This window comes from Sparus aurata, chromosome 8, assembly GCF_900880675.1.
Source record: "Sparus aurata chromosome 8, fSpaAur1.1, whole genome shotgun sequence".
In the NCBI taxonomy this organism is placed as follows: domain Eukaryota; kingdom Metazoa; phylum Chordata; class Actinopteri; order Spariformes; family Sparidae; genus Sparus; species Sparus aurata.
Genome location: NC_044194.1, coordinates 5,405,995 through 5,426,596, shown reverse-complemented (window position 1 = coordinate 5,426,596; position 20,602 = coordinate 5,405,995). Strand labels below are relative to the sequence as shown.

Sequence of the window (20,602 nt, the reverse complement as noted above, 5' to 3'; positions counted from 1 at the left end):
CCCCTGCGCGTTGATCCATCAGCTCTGTATGGCGCCGAGCCAGAAGCTCCGGCTTTGGCACAGTTTGAGCTCGACTGTCTGATTTCTCTCTCTGCTTCTCTCACTCGTTTCTGCTTGCTGATGTATGTTTAAATTAAAATGCCGGGTTCCGTTTTTTACTAGAAGAATTCAAGAAATATAGTTGTGTTGGCTCGATGAAGAGTAGCAGACTTCTTGGATCTTGGTTAAAAGCTATGTTAGAGAGCAGAATCATGAGAAAGTTGATTATCCTCTTCATATATTGACGAATCTGTCACTTTTTCCGTTGTCACAATGTTTTTTTTTCCCCCTCTCTGTCCCTTTTTCCTTCATAGCTGTCTTCAAGAAACTAAATAATAATATAGATTTCCCTGAACCCATCAGGCCTTACAAAGCCTTTTGTCTGTCATCAGTCGATATGAAGGTCACTCAGCTTTCTGCATCCTAATTTGGTTTCCAATCACCGCTCCCAAATGTCCGGTCTTCATTGAGTGTTGATGAAGCTCCGGCGAAAAAAGGAAATGGGCGATAGATTTTACCCACGGGGGCACAAGATGTTTGAGGATTGGGGGATCGTCAGCTCGGAGGCCCTACCTGTGTCACATTATGTTTCTCTGCTAAACACCATCGACTGAAAACACCAAACACTGAGTCTTTACACACTTTCTGCCTGGTAGTTTGGGGATCTAACACATCCTGGAGAGACTGTGTAAAACTGTTAGCGCTGCTTTCTCACTCTGGAGACAAAGCTCATCAAACACACGCGGTGTTGTTTGACTGATTTCACCTCTCATATGTCTTATCGAGATAAAACAGAGACGGAGCGCGAGGCGCAATAATGAAACGGAGGGTAGCAGAACAGAAGATGCAGCGGGGGATCCCCCATCGAGCGCGACAGGAGACAGACAGACGTCTAAACCGATGGCATTTGTTTCTCCTCTTTCAAAGGCACAAGCCGCTGTGTTGTCAGCGAGATGAGAAAGCGCTGTTTGCTTCTTCATTTGTTGTTGCTTTGGTGTCGCTTTTTCGTTTCTTGGACTTATTTTTTTTTCTTCTCCTCTCTTCCTTTGTTTGCGCGGGGGCACGTTTTATCCAATTCTTCTTGCCTTAAGTGTAGCGACGCTTTCCGCGGGAGATCAGCGAAGTTCCCCTTCAAAGTTCGGTTTTCGTTTTTTTATCCCTTTGTTTATTTCTCTGTTTTTGCGCTGGGATTTCCCGCCTCTTTACATCACCCGTGGACCCACTGAAGTGTGCTTTTGCGCGTTTCCTCTCAGCCGCTGGGTATTGTGATCATCTTTTATCCGTCTTGTTTGAGCAGGGACTGATAATTGAATAGGTACATCACGTCCCCCGGAGAGACATAAAAACCTCGTTTTTTTTATACTTTCAAATCTGTCTTTGTCATCTCTTTTTATGTCTCGCTGCTTCAATTTGAAGACACAAACTTCCAGTGGCCAAGTAGTGATTTTATTCTGCTGTGTATTGTGGAAAAAACAGTCTTATTCAATGTGTGTGTGTGTTTGTGTGTGTTTGTGTGTGTGTGTGTGTGTGTGTGTGTGGCAGAGCTTTGCAATACTATAAATGATGGACAATAAAGTGTGTCACAGTTTGTGACAACTGTCATCTCGCTGGCTGTGATATTTCTATTCATATACCATGGTGTCACTGCAACTGCCACTACATACATACAGTGTGTGTGTGTGTGTGTGTGTCTGTCAGCATGCATCTCTCACTATAAATGGCGACGTGAATGGCAGCTCCGTGACCGCTGTCAGAGTCAACAAACACACACATCTCTCCACACAAAACCCACAGCTCCCCTTAAAGGTTCCGTCTGTCCGTCTGTCCGTCGTCTCGCTGCAGGATCCGGTCCGTAATAGTCTCACATCAGACGGGCGGGGTCGTGGGGGTGAATCACAGCTTGTGGACAAGCGCGGCACAAAGAGCGCTTGCCAAACAATGCTGCTCACTTGCTCGCTTTACAGGCGCGCACAGGCCGTGTGCGCCGAAAGTGTTCTCCAACCCGAACCGGAACGCTTTCAATACGAGCGCACACCTGATAACGATGCCCAGGAAATATCGGCAGTGTCTCCCACAGAACGGCCGTGTACCTGTGGCGACGGGGGTTTGCTGAAAAAGTTTTCCTACGTGGTGTTTTTTCTCTCTCTCAGTATGTTTCTGCTCTGTTGACTTCCTTCGTCAGCATCGAAGTGACCAAAGAACACACTCCATGCTCTACGCTATTTCGATCTGTCACTCCTGATTCTGTTTTTTAGAATGATGCAGCTTTCCGAAACTATCAAAACCAACGTTTTACTAAATGACATCGCCACTGCCAGGTGCACTTTCTGTACAATCGGTGCGTTTGCAGTAGAGATAAACACCAGAGAACGTCTCTTAAATATTATATCAGTGGCAAGGTATGGTTTGTTATTCTGCTGCTGTGAAGGAGAATGTTTACCACAGAAGTTACCTTGAGTTGAGAACTTACGAGTGCTTACGAGTGCCACTTTACCACCACTAGAAGGATGAATACCAATAAAACTCCATACATCCTGCTTGATATAAAGACAGTTCTGCGTCGTACAGTAAATGATTATGGCAGGTGTACTCACAGAACTAGAGTTACGTCCATGTAACTCTAGTTCCTTTATCTCTCGATTATGCTCGAAACATTACGCACAGGCTAAATTAATTTGTGAATCGGGCATAAATGTACCACTTTTAGCCGGTGCAAGATAAACAGGGAACTTGGCGGGGACGTGGCGAAGTGTTAATGAGTCGGGGGAACAGATCCTGATGTGTATTATTTGGGCTTTTTTCGCGGTCACCGTGTGCTGGAACGTCTGAAGCGCGACGCTTTTAAACTCCATCAGCTCCTTCATCTGCGGCCCTGTGGGGATTGTTTGCTAATGACTCTGTTGTGCTAACACGCTCTCAAGAACATGCTCGCTCTCTCACTCTCACTCACTCACTCACACACTGTACATGCCTACAAAGCGCAAACACATGTAAATACATACATGCATTATACATCTCCGCTCATTCAATTAGCATTTGTGTACAGTACCACGAGAGCCCAGGAGTGTGTTTTTGTGTTCGTGTAAGAGCTAAAGAAGCTAAAAGAGCTCCCTGATGACGTGATCGGAGCTATTTTGAACTTATTTGCAAAGTTGCAAGCTAATTCTGTTTTTTTTTCAGTTGACCGGTCTCACCCGCCGACCTGCTGTCAGTCTAGTATTGACTCCCAACTATTGACCAGGCTCACGTGTCAATGAATAGGCCGTGTATTCATATGTGGAGATAATGAGTAAGTAAGTTAATCACTGTGTGCTAATCACCGCTGTCCGCCTGAATTATTGCACTGGTGGTCTTCATTACTCGTCTCACTTTCTTTGTTTAAGTTGTTCTCACATAACTTCCAAGTACATCAGCCAGAAGCAGGAGAGGTGTTGTGGCTCGCTTTGGTTTTGGCGGTGCTGTATTTTACAGTCGGGTCACCGTTCTTGTCGGATTCAGGGATTAAAGTTCAGCCGTCATTATTTATTGGCCCTCATGCTGGAGGAAAGTCAGGTGAAGTTTTGTTGTCGTTTCCTGGAGCTTCACATCCAAACAGCGTTGCAGCGTTCTCCTGAACGACAGAACTAGATCAGGACTTGCTCTCTCTTAAATGTAAAAAAAAAAAACAACTGATAAAAAAAACACAAGATGTCTCCATACCGCTTGTCGTACAAGTCTCTGGAAGCCCCGAGATCCCAAACTGACCCTTTTTTTTTAAGACTAAATCTTCGCTGTAGCTGAAGTGGGTGGACAAGCTCCACCGTGTGTCCGGGGTCTAAATAACTTCTTTTTTAAAATTCAGTTTAGGGTCCCAGAGATTCTGCAGACTTGGATTATGCCGGATTTATGTTTTTAAAACAAGTCGCCATCTGCTTCAGTGGACTAAGAAGAAACCTCACCAGGCTTTCCATTGGCATGAATTTAAAACTTTGTGTGAACTTATCCTTTAATCAGTTGAACATCTTTTGGTCGAGAGCTTTCTTAATATGCTGCATGTCATCTCGTAACAGAACTTTACTCTTGTGTCCGCTTTAGATGCCAAGATAACGTCAGTGTCTCCATAAAGTCATGATTTGAAAGACGATCAATTTCACATTTCCTTAAATCTCTTCTACGTTATTTCTCGAGTCTGATACAGAACGACTACGGAAGCCGAGAGCAGCCAGAGGTGCAGTTTCCATTATCTCCAGATCACGAGTTAATTACTGCCTTATCTCGAGATAAAAAAAGATACGTTAATGGGTTAATTTACCTCAACATCTTGAGAAATGGCCAATTACGAGATAATTTATCACGAGAGAATGACTTAGACGATTGATGAGAGTGGACCGTGACGTACTGTACACAGACTGCTGCGTGTTATCGGTGTGTGTGTGTGCAACAATATGAGCTTTTTATGAACCATGCAATGTTTTACCTCGCAATTTGACACGAGTGTATTCACATTATGGCTGATAAAATGTGAGGGAGTGGTGTACGAATGGTGTTATTATGAGGGGCCTTGTTTCCATGGGTGTTTCATAGAGCGTCACGTTTAGGTAGCGGCTGGCTTGAGCGTTCGTTTTAAAGTAAATCTTAAACTGTGATGGATTTAATAAGTGTGTAAGCAGCTGAAAATGGATAAATTGTTCATTTAGTGTAGTGCAGAGTGAAAACTCGGCTTACATACAGTGATCAACTTAAAGCAGACGTGTTATGGGGCGTTCAGACCGAATGCGACAGACGCGAATACAATCGCTTCAGACGCTTCTATCATGCCGCTTGATCATTTTGGACTATTCGCGTCACTCGCACTTGACGCTCAGGGGAAAAAAAGACGACACGCTTGCCCACTCATTTTTGAACCGGTATTTCTCAACCCGCTCTCTTTCCATATCGATCGTGGCTGATATCACCACCGTTGCTGTACTGTACCTGCTGTACAAGTCCCAGAAACGCCGGAAAACCACCCGCCGTCGTGTCTGGGTTCATGAAGTCCTCCGGAGACGCACGGAGCTGGGGGAATTTCACTGTCTCCTCCAGGAGCTCCATCTGGATGACGACCTGTTCCAGCGGTACCTCAGGCTGACTGCAGCCCAGTTCGAGGACCTGTTAGCTCGGGTCGGTGCCAGGATCTCCCGTACAGCACCAGGTGCCCACACACAGCTACAATAAGCTTTTCCTCCATCGTTGCTCTAAGCGACCGTAAACAACCGTACGCGAGGGGAGTGACCTCGTCGGCTTGAACTCGTCGCTGATTGGATGTCGCGGTGCGATGCTGCCTGAAAAGTTGGATATTTTCAACTTTTTTCGCGTCACTTCAAGCGTGCCGCTCCAGATGCCCCCGACACCTCAGACACTTCAGACGCTTCATTCGCGCCGCCTGAATAGCGTCATCGCGCCATTTACATTGATTTTCAATGTAGAGTTGCCGCTCCATTCGCGTCTATCGCGTTTGGTCTGAACGCCCCTTTAGAGGCCAGTAGGCTGCAACCAAAAGATTGTTGTTGTCGACATAGAGGAAAGAAACCCGCCACAGTGGAGTGTGTTTAAATCGTAATAAAGTCGCTTTGATCCGACATTTTCAGCTTAAATCAGTTTCTTATGTTGTCAAGACATCATCCCTGCACGGCTCTGCTGATAACTTAAGGAAACAACCTTTTGTCTTCTCGTGATAACAGGTTGATTACTTCTTAATTTTTTGAGATAACAAAGCTCGTCTTTTCTCAAGATAAGATACATTCCCTCTTATCATGAGAGCCCGAGCTTTGTTATCTCAGGATAACTGAATAATTAAGTGCGATGTCGAGATAACGGCATTAAAAAATTAACCGCACCTTCAGCCGCTCTCGGCCTCCGCAGTGAGACGCTCAAATAAACCTTTTAATCACCCAAATTTCCATCACAGGTATTTTAATTTGAGGTTGGCGGTAAGGAAAAAAGACACTTCCTGCAAGATTAGGCAGCAGATGGCATTTAAGACAGATTCCTCCATCATCCGCGGAGGATCGGGTTTTATCTTCCTGCGCGGCGCGAAAAAATTCATACCTCACATGTAAATGTAGGCGACCGTAGGTTGTAAGACTTCCACTTTTATAACTGAAACGGGTGACCTTCAGATCTAATCATCACATTCTGCTCTGCACTTTCTCTCCAGTCGGTGAAAAAAAAAAAAAAACACTTCATTGTGGTTTTAATCCACATTTCACATCTCTACAGTCCAAGGTCACCTCGCCAACCCCCTCGTATGAAATATCTCTGGCGTCGGGAGTGAGTGACGGAGTGGACGGAGCTGACAAAAAGACACTTCAGACGACTGACAGAAAAAACAGGCCTGCCGAAGGGATTCTCCGGCCTGCCTGTCAGTGATAAAATGCTCATCGTACGCACGGACATGCCCGACCGTTCACATACATTACACCCAAATAACACGTTTACCCTCTCAGCCAGCCAGTCCCGCTCCATCCCACCCATCAGCCCATGCTGGAGGTCGGAAGAGGCTCGTGATTACACCCTTTGACCTCACGATGTGGAGGACCTCCGCCATTAGACTCTATTACGGCCAAGGTTACCCAGGGACATGTCTGTTAGTGGGGAATGATGTGGCCTGCCACTGGTTTAAGTGGCAGCTTGATGGATCCGTCAGCAGCGCAGGCACACAGCGCCGACATGATTAGAGGCAAAGAACGAAGGAGGGACGGGGGGAGAGGGAGGAGGGTCAGAACCGCTCTTGGATGGTTGAGGGGTAAACGAGTAAGATCTGAAAGGGGCGGGAGATGGATAAAGGATAAAGACTGGCGAGCTAGCAGAGACTATGTACGGATCGATTTACATGTCTCTTGCATTGATCAATGTCCCCCGTGTGGGGAATTCACCTCCCCCTCACAAAAGGCTGACTGATACAGCGATTATCAGAAAAACCTGCCGCGCTGTGACGTGCGTTTGCGCTCGTTGCCCGCGTGCGTTCGCGAGGTCCGCAGGGTGGCGAGAAAAGGCGATGAACGGAGAAAGATGAAAATAAGGGGGAGATTGCTTTTTTTTTTTCATTTTTCTCTCAGTTCGACGCCTTTGACTGGAATGGAATCAAACAAATATGATTTTATTTTGTTTGGCTCTTCTGAGGGAGCCGCTCGGTCGCGGGGAGATAACACAACCACCGAACACGCGCGCTCTCTCCCCAAATACTGTTAAATCCATCACCCCCGGGCCCGCCGCCATCAATTTCTTGAACTGGGTTTTGGATAAGCAGGTTCTCCCAGGAACACATGTTAATATCAAGATGAAGGTAGTGGCCATACTCTGCACACAAAGTACAGGAAGAGCACGCGCAGACACCTTGGGACAGACTCTGTTCCCTCTGATCAGGGTCTCAAACGTCTGATGGCGATTTAGATCTCCAAAATATTATCTCCTCCTTGCAGATTCTGCGTTTATTTGCAGATATCTGTTAAAGCACACATATAACGCTCGTAATTATATTTTGAGTCACTACTAGAATATGTTCACACGCATCAGTTTTCTCATGCTGTTCATTGCCGCAGCACTGTAACCCCCCCGTCTGTCTGACTCGCTCTGTTTTAGCTCTGGTCATTTCAAGGCTCCTCCTCCCAAATACGCAGCCTGCTCTGATTGGCCAGCTCACACACCCCTGAGCCAGCGCCGCTCGCCGTGTCTCCGGTCGCCTCTGTCCTGTCATTTATTTTGTTTTTACACAAGCGGTTATTGTGTTGTTTGTTGGTGATTGTTTTTGTTGAGAGTATTAAAAAAATAAATAATAATAATTAAAAATAAATAAATAAATAAAAAACAGGATACACAGGAAGTAAGATAACCTATAGTACTAGGTACTAAGTGGAGAAGGGGTAGGAATTAATAAGCTAATGCTTCTTCCTACTCCTTTTCAAACATACAAAGGGTTTTAATGACTAGTGCTTCAAGTGTAATATATTTTTCACATGTTTGAAATAAAGCATTCATTCATTCATTCATTCATTCATTCTCCCGTGAATACAGGCATAAATGATGCACGTGTGTGTGACATGGTGACACAGCGAGACGTCAAGACGCCACAGACGAGGCGTTTGAATGCATGAGAAGATCTTTAAAACGCTGAAGGAAAGGAAACAAAGACGCATTAAAAGGTCTCCTTTAATAGAAACTGGGGTGTATACAAGTAGAGAGCGAGAGAGAGAAAGTGTGAGTGTGTGAGTGTGTGTGTGTGTGTGTGTGTGTGTGTGTTTGCCCTTGAAGCTAATGTCCTTCAATCCCGGTTACAAAGGCTGACATACAGAGTTGTGCAGCCACTAAACACCCCGCCATTTACAGACACGTGTCAGCACCTACACACACACACATGCGCACACACACACACACACACACATGCATGCATGCATACACACCAGCTTGGCTACCCTCTGTTCCTGGCAGAAAACACTGTTTCTGCCCTACTGGCTCACTGACCGACATATGGATGGATGGATGGAGGTGGCTCGTAGCTTGCCGAGATCAGCGGTGTGTGTGCCTGTACAGTGTGCGTGCGTGTGTGTATGTTCATCATGCGTTGATGTGTCCACATGTCACAAGTATAAATGTCTTGACAAGCTGACTGGGTTTGTGTGCGAGCCAGTGGCCAAGCTGTGCCGTCTCCTCCCCCTTCTGCTCACGACAGTTGGACCCACGTCCCCCTTCCCTCACCGGCCACTCCCCCGTCCATACCTCACCCCTCCGTCACCCGTGTGTCATCTCATCTATTTATTTACCGCACCCTTCTCCTTCTCTCCGCAGTTCTACATCGAGTTAGAGATGTATTTTTGTGGTCTGACGGCAAAAATCAAAGTGATGAGATGTTGTTGTGAAGAAAAGAAACCCAATAAAACCTCATTCACAATGTCAGAAAACCAGGTGATGACTGTAAACTATATGTTAATGAATGCTGACCTCTCCTCGTCACCGAGGTTTCTGTCAGTGAATTTATGAAAAATGATCTGCAAGATTTCCCTCCCTGAAACGCATCTACATAAAAACAACATTTGGAAAACAGTTGCATCATGATTTGAAAGGAGTTTGTGTTTTTTTTTCCCCAAATAAAGCTGATGGGGGTGCAAGAATTTAATGTGTTTGCAGTTCTGACAAAAAAAAAAAAAGGTTTTAAAGGAAGAAAACATTATGAAAATTGTAGGAAATGCAGCGTTTTCTCTTGGTTGGTGGGAGTCTTAAGTGTATATTTCTGGCGGGGGGTCCTCTTCAAAGGACATTTTTACATTTTATCGCTAAAAAACATGCAATTTAACTTCATTTTACGCCACTTTTCCTACCGCAACTGTGGAGAAAAAGTTAAAAAAAACTAGAGTAGATGATACATACGCAACACCCTAAAAGCATAATGAAAGATGATTTATAGTTGTGCTCAAAACTCCCAAGAAAAAGCACTCAACCCATGTTCCTCTATGAGAAGCACGGATTTGCTGAAGACTGTTGAAGTGTATGAAGACAGTTTTCGTCCGGAGAATATCTCTCTCGTCAGATTGGCAACCTTTCAGCCTGGAAATATAATGTATTAACCAATGAACACAGTGACTCATGAAAACCATATTTCAAGAATTTAACACGCCGAAATGATATGATTCACTGTATCGAAAGCTTTTGAGCAATATGGTGCAAATAATAACTCCCATCGCAGTCGCCTGTCGGTCAGACGCGGCCTCTCATTCCTCCTGACTGTCACATTGCTTCTGGCTCCTCACATTTCCGCCTCATCGCCCTTATCTGTTATCGTTTCGCTCTCCGTGGGCTGTTTGGTGCATGGCGCTGCTAAAAAGGTTATTCCTTCCCCGTGTTGTGTTAATTAGCAACAAAAGAGGCTGCGGGACTCGAGGGGGGAGGCGAGCTGGCACTGCTACTCTCTTTTTTTTTTCCGTTGCAGAGAATTACATGGCCCCGTGCTTCATCCCTTTCGCCTCCACTCGTCTTCCTCTCCTTGTTTTTCTATCCGCACAGAAGCCAGTCGCATGCACCGTAGCTCCCGCGTTAGCATAGCCACCCCCGTTTTTTTTTTCTTTTTTTTTTTTTTTATCTGACACACATGGCCGCCCTGTTGACTTTGATCCTCAGATCTCGGTATCAAGGGACCATTCACTCGCTCGCCTGGGGGAGGTGACAGAAATGTCTGTGTTTTCCCTTCTGTGTGCATGAGAGAGAGAAAAGAGAGAGAAAGGCGGGAGGACGAGATGCAATAAGTGGAGAGCGAGAGATGACAGGGCCTGTGATCTAATATTTTCCCCCTCTGAGATTTTTTTTTTTTTTTTTTTTTTGCTGGTTTCTGTGTTCGGTCGCTCGGTGACACGTGTGACATGAATCTAATCTTCTTTGTTGTTGCCTGGTTGTCTCTCATCCTCCCGTCCTCCATTACCGGACTCTTAGCCACAGCGATGGCACTATTGATGTCACCAAGTCATTTGTTTGCTCGTCCATTCATCCATTCAGGTCCAGGGCTGTAATTTAAAGAATCAATAGTGAGCTGATGGAGCTATGCTGAACTGACTGGCTCTCATGACTATATGAGCACCATGTGACAGCTCTGGATCATTCGCCTGCGTCCTCCCAGTCTTCCCAGTCCTGCTTTACTTTTTCTATTGCAAAGCAGCACCTGCACCCGAAGATTACAGCGTAATTACAAGTAATAAATCACATTAGACGCACTTTCAGACACGACTTCATCAAAATTGGATTCCAGGGTGAAGAAAATGATGCCGGAGCTTTTAATTTCTGGATGGAAAAATGCAGTTTGCCTGCTAGTAAGATGTTTTATCATTCATCGCAGCGCCTCATTTTTCATTTTTTTAAATTCTATTTCGCGTGCACCCATCTGAAGTTGGAGATAACACCTTAACAACTTATTTGATCCATTCGGAGTGGCAGGATATGACATTGATGGGGAAACCCCGAGGGTCAGAACGCTTGCCGATCGGCTCATTCACAAAGCGGCTCCTCTTCTGACATCTCCTGCTAATTATGTCCACTCCGCGACGATAACCACCCAACTTTTACGAGGCAAATTATCTCCCAGTCAAATAGCCAATTTGGATTAGTGTCAGACTTGCGCCCTCGTTCCATCTCCGCTTCCTGATGAACAGTTTTTTTTTTCTTTCTACCCCACCTTGTAACCCTGTTTGGTTTTCCGGCAAAAGTGGGCAAATTGTCTGTGTTTTGAACGGAAGAAAAACAAGAAAGATGAAAAGAGCAGGTGTGTGTTCATCTGACCGCCCGTCCATCTGTCCATGTTCTTGCGTGTGTGTGTCGGTGAACGGCGTCCAAGCGCCTGCTAATAAAGGCTTAATGAAGTGCCACGGTGATATGGAGGGAACTGTCCACACTCGCAGATGTGAAACTTAATGAGAGGAGTGTGTGGAGTCACGTCCAGGAGCCGGGCCAACAGAGAGGATGGCCACCTGGCATTTCCTTTTCCTAGCAGGAAGTTATGGAGTGTGTTGCGTATGTGTGTGTCGCAGGCTGAGAACAACAGCTGGTCACTGCGAGTGTGTGGATGTAGTTGTTGCATTGATGCCGTTTGCAGTGATCCATTCACCTTGCACGGCACGAGACTCCTGTGCAAGGTGGAGGCAAACGTCCTCGGGATTATTTTCCTTTTCGACTGATTTTGAATGAAACTGTTGCACTGCATTGTGCTGGAAAGAGCAAGGGTTGCACCGCAGATTTCCACGCGCGTGTTAATCAACAGCTAATCTTGCAGTAAGCAGGCAGTTGTACAGTTAAGTCTCCACATTAAGCCTCATTTCTCTTATTTCAATTAACTAAAAGGAGGCGCTTAAAGGAAGCTTAGGAAGCCAGCTGCTGGCTCTGTAGCATTTTTCGACAGCTCATCTCTCCCTGAGTCCTGGGTAGCATTAGTCTCTCTGCAGGGAGCCCCGCTGCCAGCTAGCTGCTAGCTTGCCTCCACGGGCTCATTCTTAACAGCACACCTTAGCCTCAGGTGTGAGAGAGAGAGAGAGAGAGGCTGGCACGGTGCGGCACAGCTGATGGCGCTCATTAGTCTCTGGATTAGCCCTGATTAGCCTAGCCGTTACTCCCACTGATACGCCATGCTAATGCTAATTACGTATTTACCACTTTACCCTTTTTTACACAAGCTCCCATGACTTTTTCTTGGCTGCGGCTTCCAACACCAGTTGCACTGCATTGTATTTTCGACTAGATTAAAGCTAATTCAGCAGGTTTTTTTATCACCCACTCTGCGACATGTTGCAATAGATAGAGAGCAGAGATAGGGAAGCTGCTGTTAGGGCGAAAAACAATCATCAAAAGGGCGTCGAGATGTTGTACGATACCTGCCCGAGCTAACGGTTATCACTAATAGAAGCTGTTCTGAAGTGAAAAACAATGTGAGAGCATAATTAAGGGGGAGGGGAACTGATTTTCTGCCCAGTCAGGCGGGCAGCTTTGTGGGAGTTTAACGAAAAAACATAGTTAGCCAGCAGATCAGAGTTTTGACTTTATTCCACTCTGGTGTTCATAAAACTAAGACGAGTGTGACATTAAAGCAGCGTGAAGGCTGTCACAGGCGAGTGACAAAGTGAAATTGACTTTGATGAGATTGAGATGAGTCAGAGGAGCCGTTAACTCACGCCGTCCCCTCATCCCCGTCGTTGTCAGTCAAAGCTAGACACAGAGGGTGGAGGGGAGGAGGGGAGGAGGGGAGGAGGAAAGGTGGAGGAGAAGGGGAGAGCAGATAACCGCAAGCGGTGCAGGAGAGGAGCACAGAGGGGGGGCTGAAGATTAGCGGTGGCTTCTGGAGAAGTGGACTCCATGCTGATGTTCAGTGGCAGCTGTACATGCTGACTACAACCTCCGGAGATGCTGACACAAATCCAAACTGATCTGCTCGATTCTGGTGGAATTCAGCTCCCGCCGGTCTCGCAGTGCGCTGCAGCATGTCTCTCAGCAGCTCTGTAAGCAAAAAAAAAAAAAAAAGAACTTAGAAACTTCTGTGGACTCAGCTGTCTGCCTGTCCTGGACGCAGTGTTGTCTTTAAACATAGAGCCGCTGTCTCAGACTGACTGCAGGGAGAAGAGAGGAAAAAAAAAAAAAAGCCTCCGTGAGATGTGGATGTACCTGAGTGGACGTCCTGACCCTGATTCACCCACAGGCTGTACTCTCAGTGGGCAGAAATGTTCCCATGTAGGATGTCTGACTCTGACGGGCTACTTTACTTCATGTTTCCTATCCAGCCATGCTGATTTATGTTCACCTCAAGCAAACCGCCGGATTACGAAATGTGATTGCAAAGTGTGCAGCCGGGGCTCCGAGAAGGACGCAGTTTCTGCAAGATAAGACACACGCAACCTGTTTGCCTTCAGTTTTTTGAAGCAAACCATATTTTCCACCTGAGATAGCAGTTGCTTGCTGGCCTGGATGCCAACCAGAGTGTGGTCCAGGGCTTATCTCTTTCCTTTTTCTACCAGCGGAAAGTGCCAGTCAGCTCCTTTCATCGGTTTACTTATTCCTCTTAAGCCCTCGTGTTGGTTGTGTCAAGTGTTGCTACAGATTGCTGCCTCTCAGGTTTGTCTCGCTAACTGTGACCTTCGCAGGTAACCTCATCAAGAACTCATCACAGGCTGTTTTGGGGGGTCAGTCGGTTTGTCCGCCCGGTGCTTCAGATTTGTGCTGCAGGCGGAGGGAAACGCTGCACTTTAAGGGAGCAGATTAGGACAACTGCTCCACGAATGCTTTCAGGAACTTAACTTTGTTGATGTTGCGCTAATCAAATCTCTTTTTTCTCTCCCATTCTATCTCCCTCTCTCTCTCACAGGTGGAGCGGGAAATAGCTATCCTGAAGCTCATAGAACACCCGCACGTTTTAAAGCTGCACGACGTCTACGAAAATAAAAAGTACTTGTAAGTATCGCCGCATTTTTGATTTACGTAAAAGTCCCCTAAATCACGCCGCACGCGTTAATGACTGTAAGTTGGTGTCAAAACTTTGGGCGCTCGCAGACATCATTACGATGGAGTGCTCTTTTGGACGCCGGAGCGGTCTTTGAAATCCCACAGATCATTTTTGGTGGCCTCGCGGAGCAGTCTGGATTGGTGTATTATGATCGCAGGGCCAACAATGATAGCCTTGGAGGGGCGGATGCTCCATTAGTATTGGCATGGAGCATTTAATTTGGTTCGCGCACGCTAGGGGACTGCTAATAGGGAGAGGAGGTCTCCGTAATGTAAACAACCATGACATGCTCATCAGAGGCAACACCGCTGCATTAAGAAACATTAGAGGCGTGGAGAGTGGCGGCCGCGTTCGTCTGCAGCAGCGGCCGCACATACGCATGCATCACACGCACACATAAATCTATTAGCTAAGTTTTTACGGCCTTGAGTGACAAGCCCATCAGTAGTTTATAGAGGCCCTTCTTGAGCCGCAGAGGACTGTTTGTCAACTGAATTCAATTAGCTCTCATCTTGAGCTCGCGGGCCAAATGGGATCGGACATGCAGTACTGTACATGTCATCCGTTAAGACGATAGGAATAGCAGAATATTGAGATTCATCCTGTAATTGGATTATTAAAATCACATTTTGTGGCCGTTGCTTCATCACTTCTGACAGCTGGTCACTAGTAGCGTCGCGGAAGACAAATTGCTTTACATTTGCATCACCAGCGACTGGAGTACGCGCCGCTCCTCGCATCGGTGATGTAATATCTGAATTAATATTGTTTAGATCCGCGCTCGGATATCTCCCTTTGAAGGACGAAAATTGATACTGCTCGTTTTGAGCTGGTCGGTCCCGCAGCTTTTACAGATTTACGGTGCTGCTGGCGCTGATTCCTTCCACAAGTGTTGTGGTGTGTGTGTGAGTGCAGAAGAGGTGAGGGAGCATTTTGATACATAGACCACCAACAATATTTTATTTATGGATGTATTATATTGCGAGGAAATGAATGAATGATCACATCACGGTGTAAATTAGGCTTCTGAGAATGAAGAATGGCCGCTGAAAAAATGTTGAAAAGGCAACAAAATGATTTATACTAACTCTCAGAGGACAAAACTTTTCTGATCTGATGAGCCGCTCTGTGGAAACAGTGAAGCCGGTGTTGTGCAGCGTCCATATTTAATGCATCCGTGCATTTCTGCAAGTAAATTGATGTTTATTGTTAGAGTAATGATATAATCTTACAGGCAATGCATGAGCAGCGTATATCATTAAAAGTAGTGCTCCAGGGACCCATTAAAGGGTAACTCCGCCAATTTTACACATTGGTGGCGTTACATTAAAGTGTGTTTACGGGTCTGAGGGAGAACTGCTGCGTATGTGGAAAAAACTTTAGTATAAAGCCTTTTGCGGCTACAGAGGAAGCTGCATGTAGTCTGACAAATTGCCTCCAGTGATGCCGCTGAGTGGCTAAGTTGCATTGTGGGTAATGTAGTTGCAAGATTGTGAAAAGCAGTCGACTGCTATAATGGTGTTAGACTCATTATAGACACTTAAAACTAAACATATCTCCTTTCTTATTCCACGCAAATGTTATCCTTTTCTAAAGCAGGTGCCTACATTACCCAGAATTCAACTTAGCCACTGAGTGACATCACCGGAGGGAACTTATCAGATTACATTCAGCTTCATCTGCAGCCTCAGACGGCTTTATTTTACTGTTTAGACACATGTTGAAGCACTCTCCAAGACCTGTAAACACACTTTGATGTGTAAAATTGCAGGATTAGTTATTTGTTAATTTGTTAATTAAGGTTTTCCATTGACAGTCTGTCTTAATTAAGCTTTTGTTTTGCAGCAAGTTACCCGACAGATTCTCAGAAAAGATTGTACAACAGCTTTAATCCGTGCTACGGATTAAAATAAACTGTAGAATAAAGGAATGTGTCTTTTAAAATGTAAAACCTGCAGGACTCAGTGGAATAGCATTCAAATCTCGATCATATTATATAGTAAACTATGTGCAACCTTGTTTTTATAAATGTATCCGTGTCAGTGTTTTCATCGACCTGTGTTTGGTCGGGTTTGTTCCACGTTCCAAAGCTATTATAGTTCTGCCAGCAGTTTTGGCTCCAGGAGTTAAGGATTGTTTAGCGAGCCCTCGCTTTGTGACCGAGCACAGTTTTCAGTTTTCAGCGCCGCCGTGTTATCAATAAAAGTGAGGCGCTGCATGTTAGACGCTCACATCCACAGCCGAAAGAGGGAGAAGGAGAAGAAACAGAGTATTTCACCGCCTGTCTGAGTTTCAATTTGTCCTAGTGAAGATGGAGGGAGTTTCAGCACAGGATATATGAGCGGGCCGGTCCGGAGCAGGGGCAGGGCACCGCTGGCTTTCAGCCCACAGATTCAGCTTTAGGTCTGGGTCAGCAGAGATTCATCTTCTCCCCGTCTCGAAGGCCACCTGGACAGTGGCCGTAAGACAAGTGATGGCAGGGAAGGTTGTGTGTGTGAATGTGTGTGTGTGTGTGTGTGTGTGTGTGTGTGTGTGTGTGTGTGTGTGTGTGCATGTTTGTGGAAGGTAAAAGAAGAAAATACAACAGCACTGTATATTTATTACAAGGAACCTTGGAGGGTTCTCCGGCAGACAGACAGTCACAGAAGCTGCTGTACCTTAGCAGAATCCACGAGCTCCGGAATCGCATCCGTCTGAGCTTTTACGCGGCTTTTCCATCATCCTCCAGTGTAATGCAACTATATCATCCCTCCGACGCCTCCCGTCGCGGGTCGGAGCGCATCATATATCAGAAACCTTCACATGTATTATAACACACTGTTGGCATGTTTCACGCTCTGACTGTGGGGACAGCTTACAGACGACAAAATGAAAAATAAACAGTCGACGTGATATGACTTTGGGGGGGGGATCAGATCAATGTGAGGTTGTTTGTCTGCGTGTAGTGCCAGTAAGGGAACCATCCGCCCCACGTTGCTCCGGTTCTGACGGAGCTCTGAGGTCAGGAGCTTCTTCTGTTTCCTCGGGGTCTTTTCTGATGACACACAGGTTCCTGTTCCCGTCCCTAAATGTGACATCTGGCTTTTCTTGTTGTTCTTCTCCTTGTTTTCATCTGTATGTCTTTCACAAATGTCCCCCTCTCTCCCTCCTTTCCTCAGGTACCTCGTGCTAGAACACGTGTCTGGTGGCGAGCTGTTCGACTACTTGGTGAAGAAAGGCAGGTTAACGCCTAAAGAGGCCAGGAAGTTCTTCAGACAGATCATGTCTGCTCTGGATTTCTGCCACAGTCATTCCATATGGTAAGAGGAATGATGTATATGCAAGAAGATGTGTTTATAGGTGTTAGTAATGTATATGATGAGAATGGTTGGATGCTGCAGACAGACCTGACCTGCATCTTCACAGCACTGTGTCAGCGCTGGAGAAAGGTCTGGCTGCACCAGTTATCATTCTGGGATCAGGGAAAACACGCTCTGGCTCGCTTCCACCTCTTTAAACCACATCTCAAGAGCTCAACAGTGACCACCAATTTTTTTAACGGCTCCGGTTCCAGAAATGAATTTGCCATTCATTTACTCCATTGACGTTTCATAAAATCCTTATATAAAGAGTTTTAGGCCTGGAACCGAGCCAATCAGCTAGCAGATGAATCGAGACCAAAAAACATTTAATTCGGCGCAAAAAAAAAGTTGGAAAACGGAGAAAAAAGCAAAGGTACAAGACTGTGTACATAATTATCTTAAGAGTAAAAGAACTACTAATCCCATAAACCATTGCGAATGTAACAACTACGTCTTTGATTGGTGGAGCTCGCTGTTACCATGGAAATGTCTACCAAACCCGTGAATTTCATGTTCGGATGAACCCTTTCCACGCTCTTCTCCTCATCACTAAATAAACGCAGTAGGTCAGAAAGTGAAATCATGGTCGCTCTGTGGTAAACGATCGTAGAGTTCAGTGTTAGCAGTAACTAGCTAACATAAAATTTGCGGGTTTGGTAAACATTTCCATGGCAACAGCGAGCTCCACCAATCAGGGATCAAAACAAGATTGATTTCATACGGACTTGTGACTTCTACAGGATCATATATCATCGTCTGACAATCTTATAACTCGTGGTAAGTCTACTTTGGGTAGTTACGACATTGTGGCCAATAATCAAAATCTAAATGCAGAATATGAATGGTATTTTCACTTCCGGAACCTCACTGTTGAGCTCTATTGTTCGACACTAAACCAAGAAAGAATGGAGAGATGGTCCCCCCCGAAATTACTGTCGGATCTCTGCGAAAGGATAAGTTAACGGCTAATTTTGTACCGTTAGCGACCAAATTAGTGTTAGGGTAACTCTACATTTTCAGCAGGTAGGTTGCGAGCTCGGAGGTTGTTCCACGTGGAGAAAGGGATGCCTGGGATTTTGAAAATGGTAGCAGAAGGAAGGTGGATTGGCCTTTAATGAGAACAGGAATAATAATAACAACAATGTAATAATAAACTTTATTTCTATAGCACTTTTAAAAACAAGGTTTACAAAGTGCTTTGAAAGAGAGAGCAAGAATACAATTTACAATTACAAAGGACAATGAAATAGATTGCATGAAATGGTTGAAATAACAGAGGTAATGATACAAAACTGGTAAAGTAGGTGAGATAAAAGAGATGAAATAGATAAAATAGGCGAAATAAAAGAAATGTAATACATAAATACAGAAAAAAATAATAATAAACTAATAAAAAAAATTTGAAAAAAATAAGTAGAACAGACAGGAAGATGATACTACAATACAAGATGAAGTGCATGCATTTCATTGACTTTCATACGTACAAAAGTATGTGAGAGGATCCATCTACATGCTTATAAACATATACCAATAATATGTGTTGGCTCTTTGCTTATTCCTCATAACAATGACGTACAACAAAGAGCCACAGGTGGGATTTAAAACCCCGAAGGAGCTCAAAGCAGAAAAAGGTTTGAGAGCCGCACATTCACAATCTGCATAAAACCATCAGACACACTCAAAAAACATCAAACCGCGAGTTAAAAGCCGAACTCAGGAAGTGTAACAAAAACCATTAAGTTGTCATACAACATTGAACAAATAATGAGTTGCCAAATAATGGATTCCAAAAAAGAAAAAAAGAAACACACATTCTTCCTGAAGTGAATCTGCAATCTAAAATTCAATCAGTTTATTCAAATCTTTCGAGTGCCGTTTGGTTTTCAAACCAATGATTCAGTGTGGAGATCACAGAACTGAGGAAACTTGATATTGCTCGTTTATTTTTTTCCTCTTTTCTAAAGTCTCTCTTGGCTTTCCACAGCTGAGTGTGGCCGACTCATGACTGATAGAGTCGAATTCTCAGACACATTCTGCTCTCTAAGAATACAAGTGGCTCCATACAACAGTATGAGTTATATTTCCCATAATGAGCTGACAGGAAACATTTCAGACTACTATAAAAACGGTTTATTATAAAGATGCTTTGGGGCAGATTGAAATAATAGCGTGTCCACTTCTCCTCCACATAAAGCGCTCAGGTATTATTTTTAGCTGAGCAGAAGTGACGTTTTCTGTTCGCACACAGTTCATGTTCCTTTTCCACGCTCAGTGATGAGTTTGTATATTTATAGAAATTAGCTTCCAGGTATTTATTAATGTGGCACACCGTGTTTGGCTTCAGGGGGTAATTTAACTGTTTACCAGCTCAGAGACTCGAGGCAATCATGTATACTTCACAAGTCAAACATGTCAGCGGGGACTGATTTGCAGCGTTCGTTAATTTACGAGTGTGTGCGTTACTCCTGTTGTGTAACTTGTGTCGTGTACGTACCCAATTTGTGATCCTAAAGCGGAGAGTGAGGGTTTTTTTTTTTATTTTTTCCCTCCTCTCCAGAGAGAGTTTGCCTTTGCTCTGCGGTTCGTTCACATGCACTTGCAGAGCGCGGCACAAGGACCGCAGAGCAGAATGAGTTCAAGTGTATTTATTTTTACGTTGGTCGCAAGTGAATTTTCCAGCGACTGTGCAGCAACAGGGCTATAAAAAAAAAGAAGAGGAGAGTGGGAGAAAAAAATAGAACTGCATTCAACTAATCAGTCACAGGGAAATATAATACAATGTACAAGGACGTTCAGGACCCGCAGGAACAAGTAAAACCAGAATACAGAGAGGACGTGGTAATAAGAAGGCACGATGAAATGAGGCGAACATTAACTGAGATGAAAGAGTTGGTGCCAGAATATTCAAAAGTAATGGAGAGAAAGCTGCTTCGCATTTCAGGAAACATTACTTTGTTTTTGTCTTATTAGTGGTTAATCCGATTATTCTAGTTCTTTTATCTTTTATAGCTACACTAGTTACATTTATATTAAACTGTGTATTGTCATTATGTTTACAGCACCCTCTTCCTTCCTATGCCAAACCCCAATGTAAACCAACCCAGTGGTTTATCGAGAGTGTATAACATTTAACAAGGGGTTAATTCTCAGAAAGGCAGATCTACAACATGTCTGGTAGGAAAAGGAAAAGAAAAAGGAAATGGAAAGAGTCAGGTACAAAGTTAGGCCAGAGGAATAAACA

General features: G+C 44.8%; 1 protein-coding gene across 8 annotated transcripts in view; it reads left to right on the top strand.

Annotated features, from left to right (window-relative positions):
- The window catches only part of brsk2a (BR serine/threonine kinase 2a), a 189,800-nt gene that overhangs the window by 114,653 nt on the left and 54,545 nt on the right, over nucleotides 1–20,602 (top strand). For all 8 annotated transcript variants that reach the window (XM_030425352.1, XM_030425353.1, XM_030425355.1 and 5 more), the window contains 2 exons: nucleotides 13,883–13,968; nucleotides 17,179–17,319. In XM_030425352.1, the coding sequence (XP_030281212.1) occupies nucleotides 13,883–13,968; nucleotides 17,179–17,319 (227 nt within the window). The remainder of the gene's footprint in view (nucleotides 1–13,882; nucleotides 13,969–17,178; nucleotides 17,320–20,602) is intronic.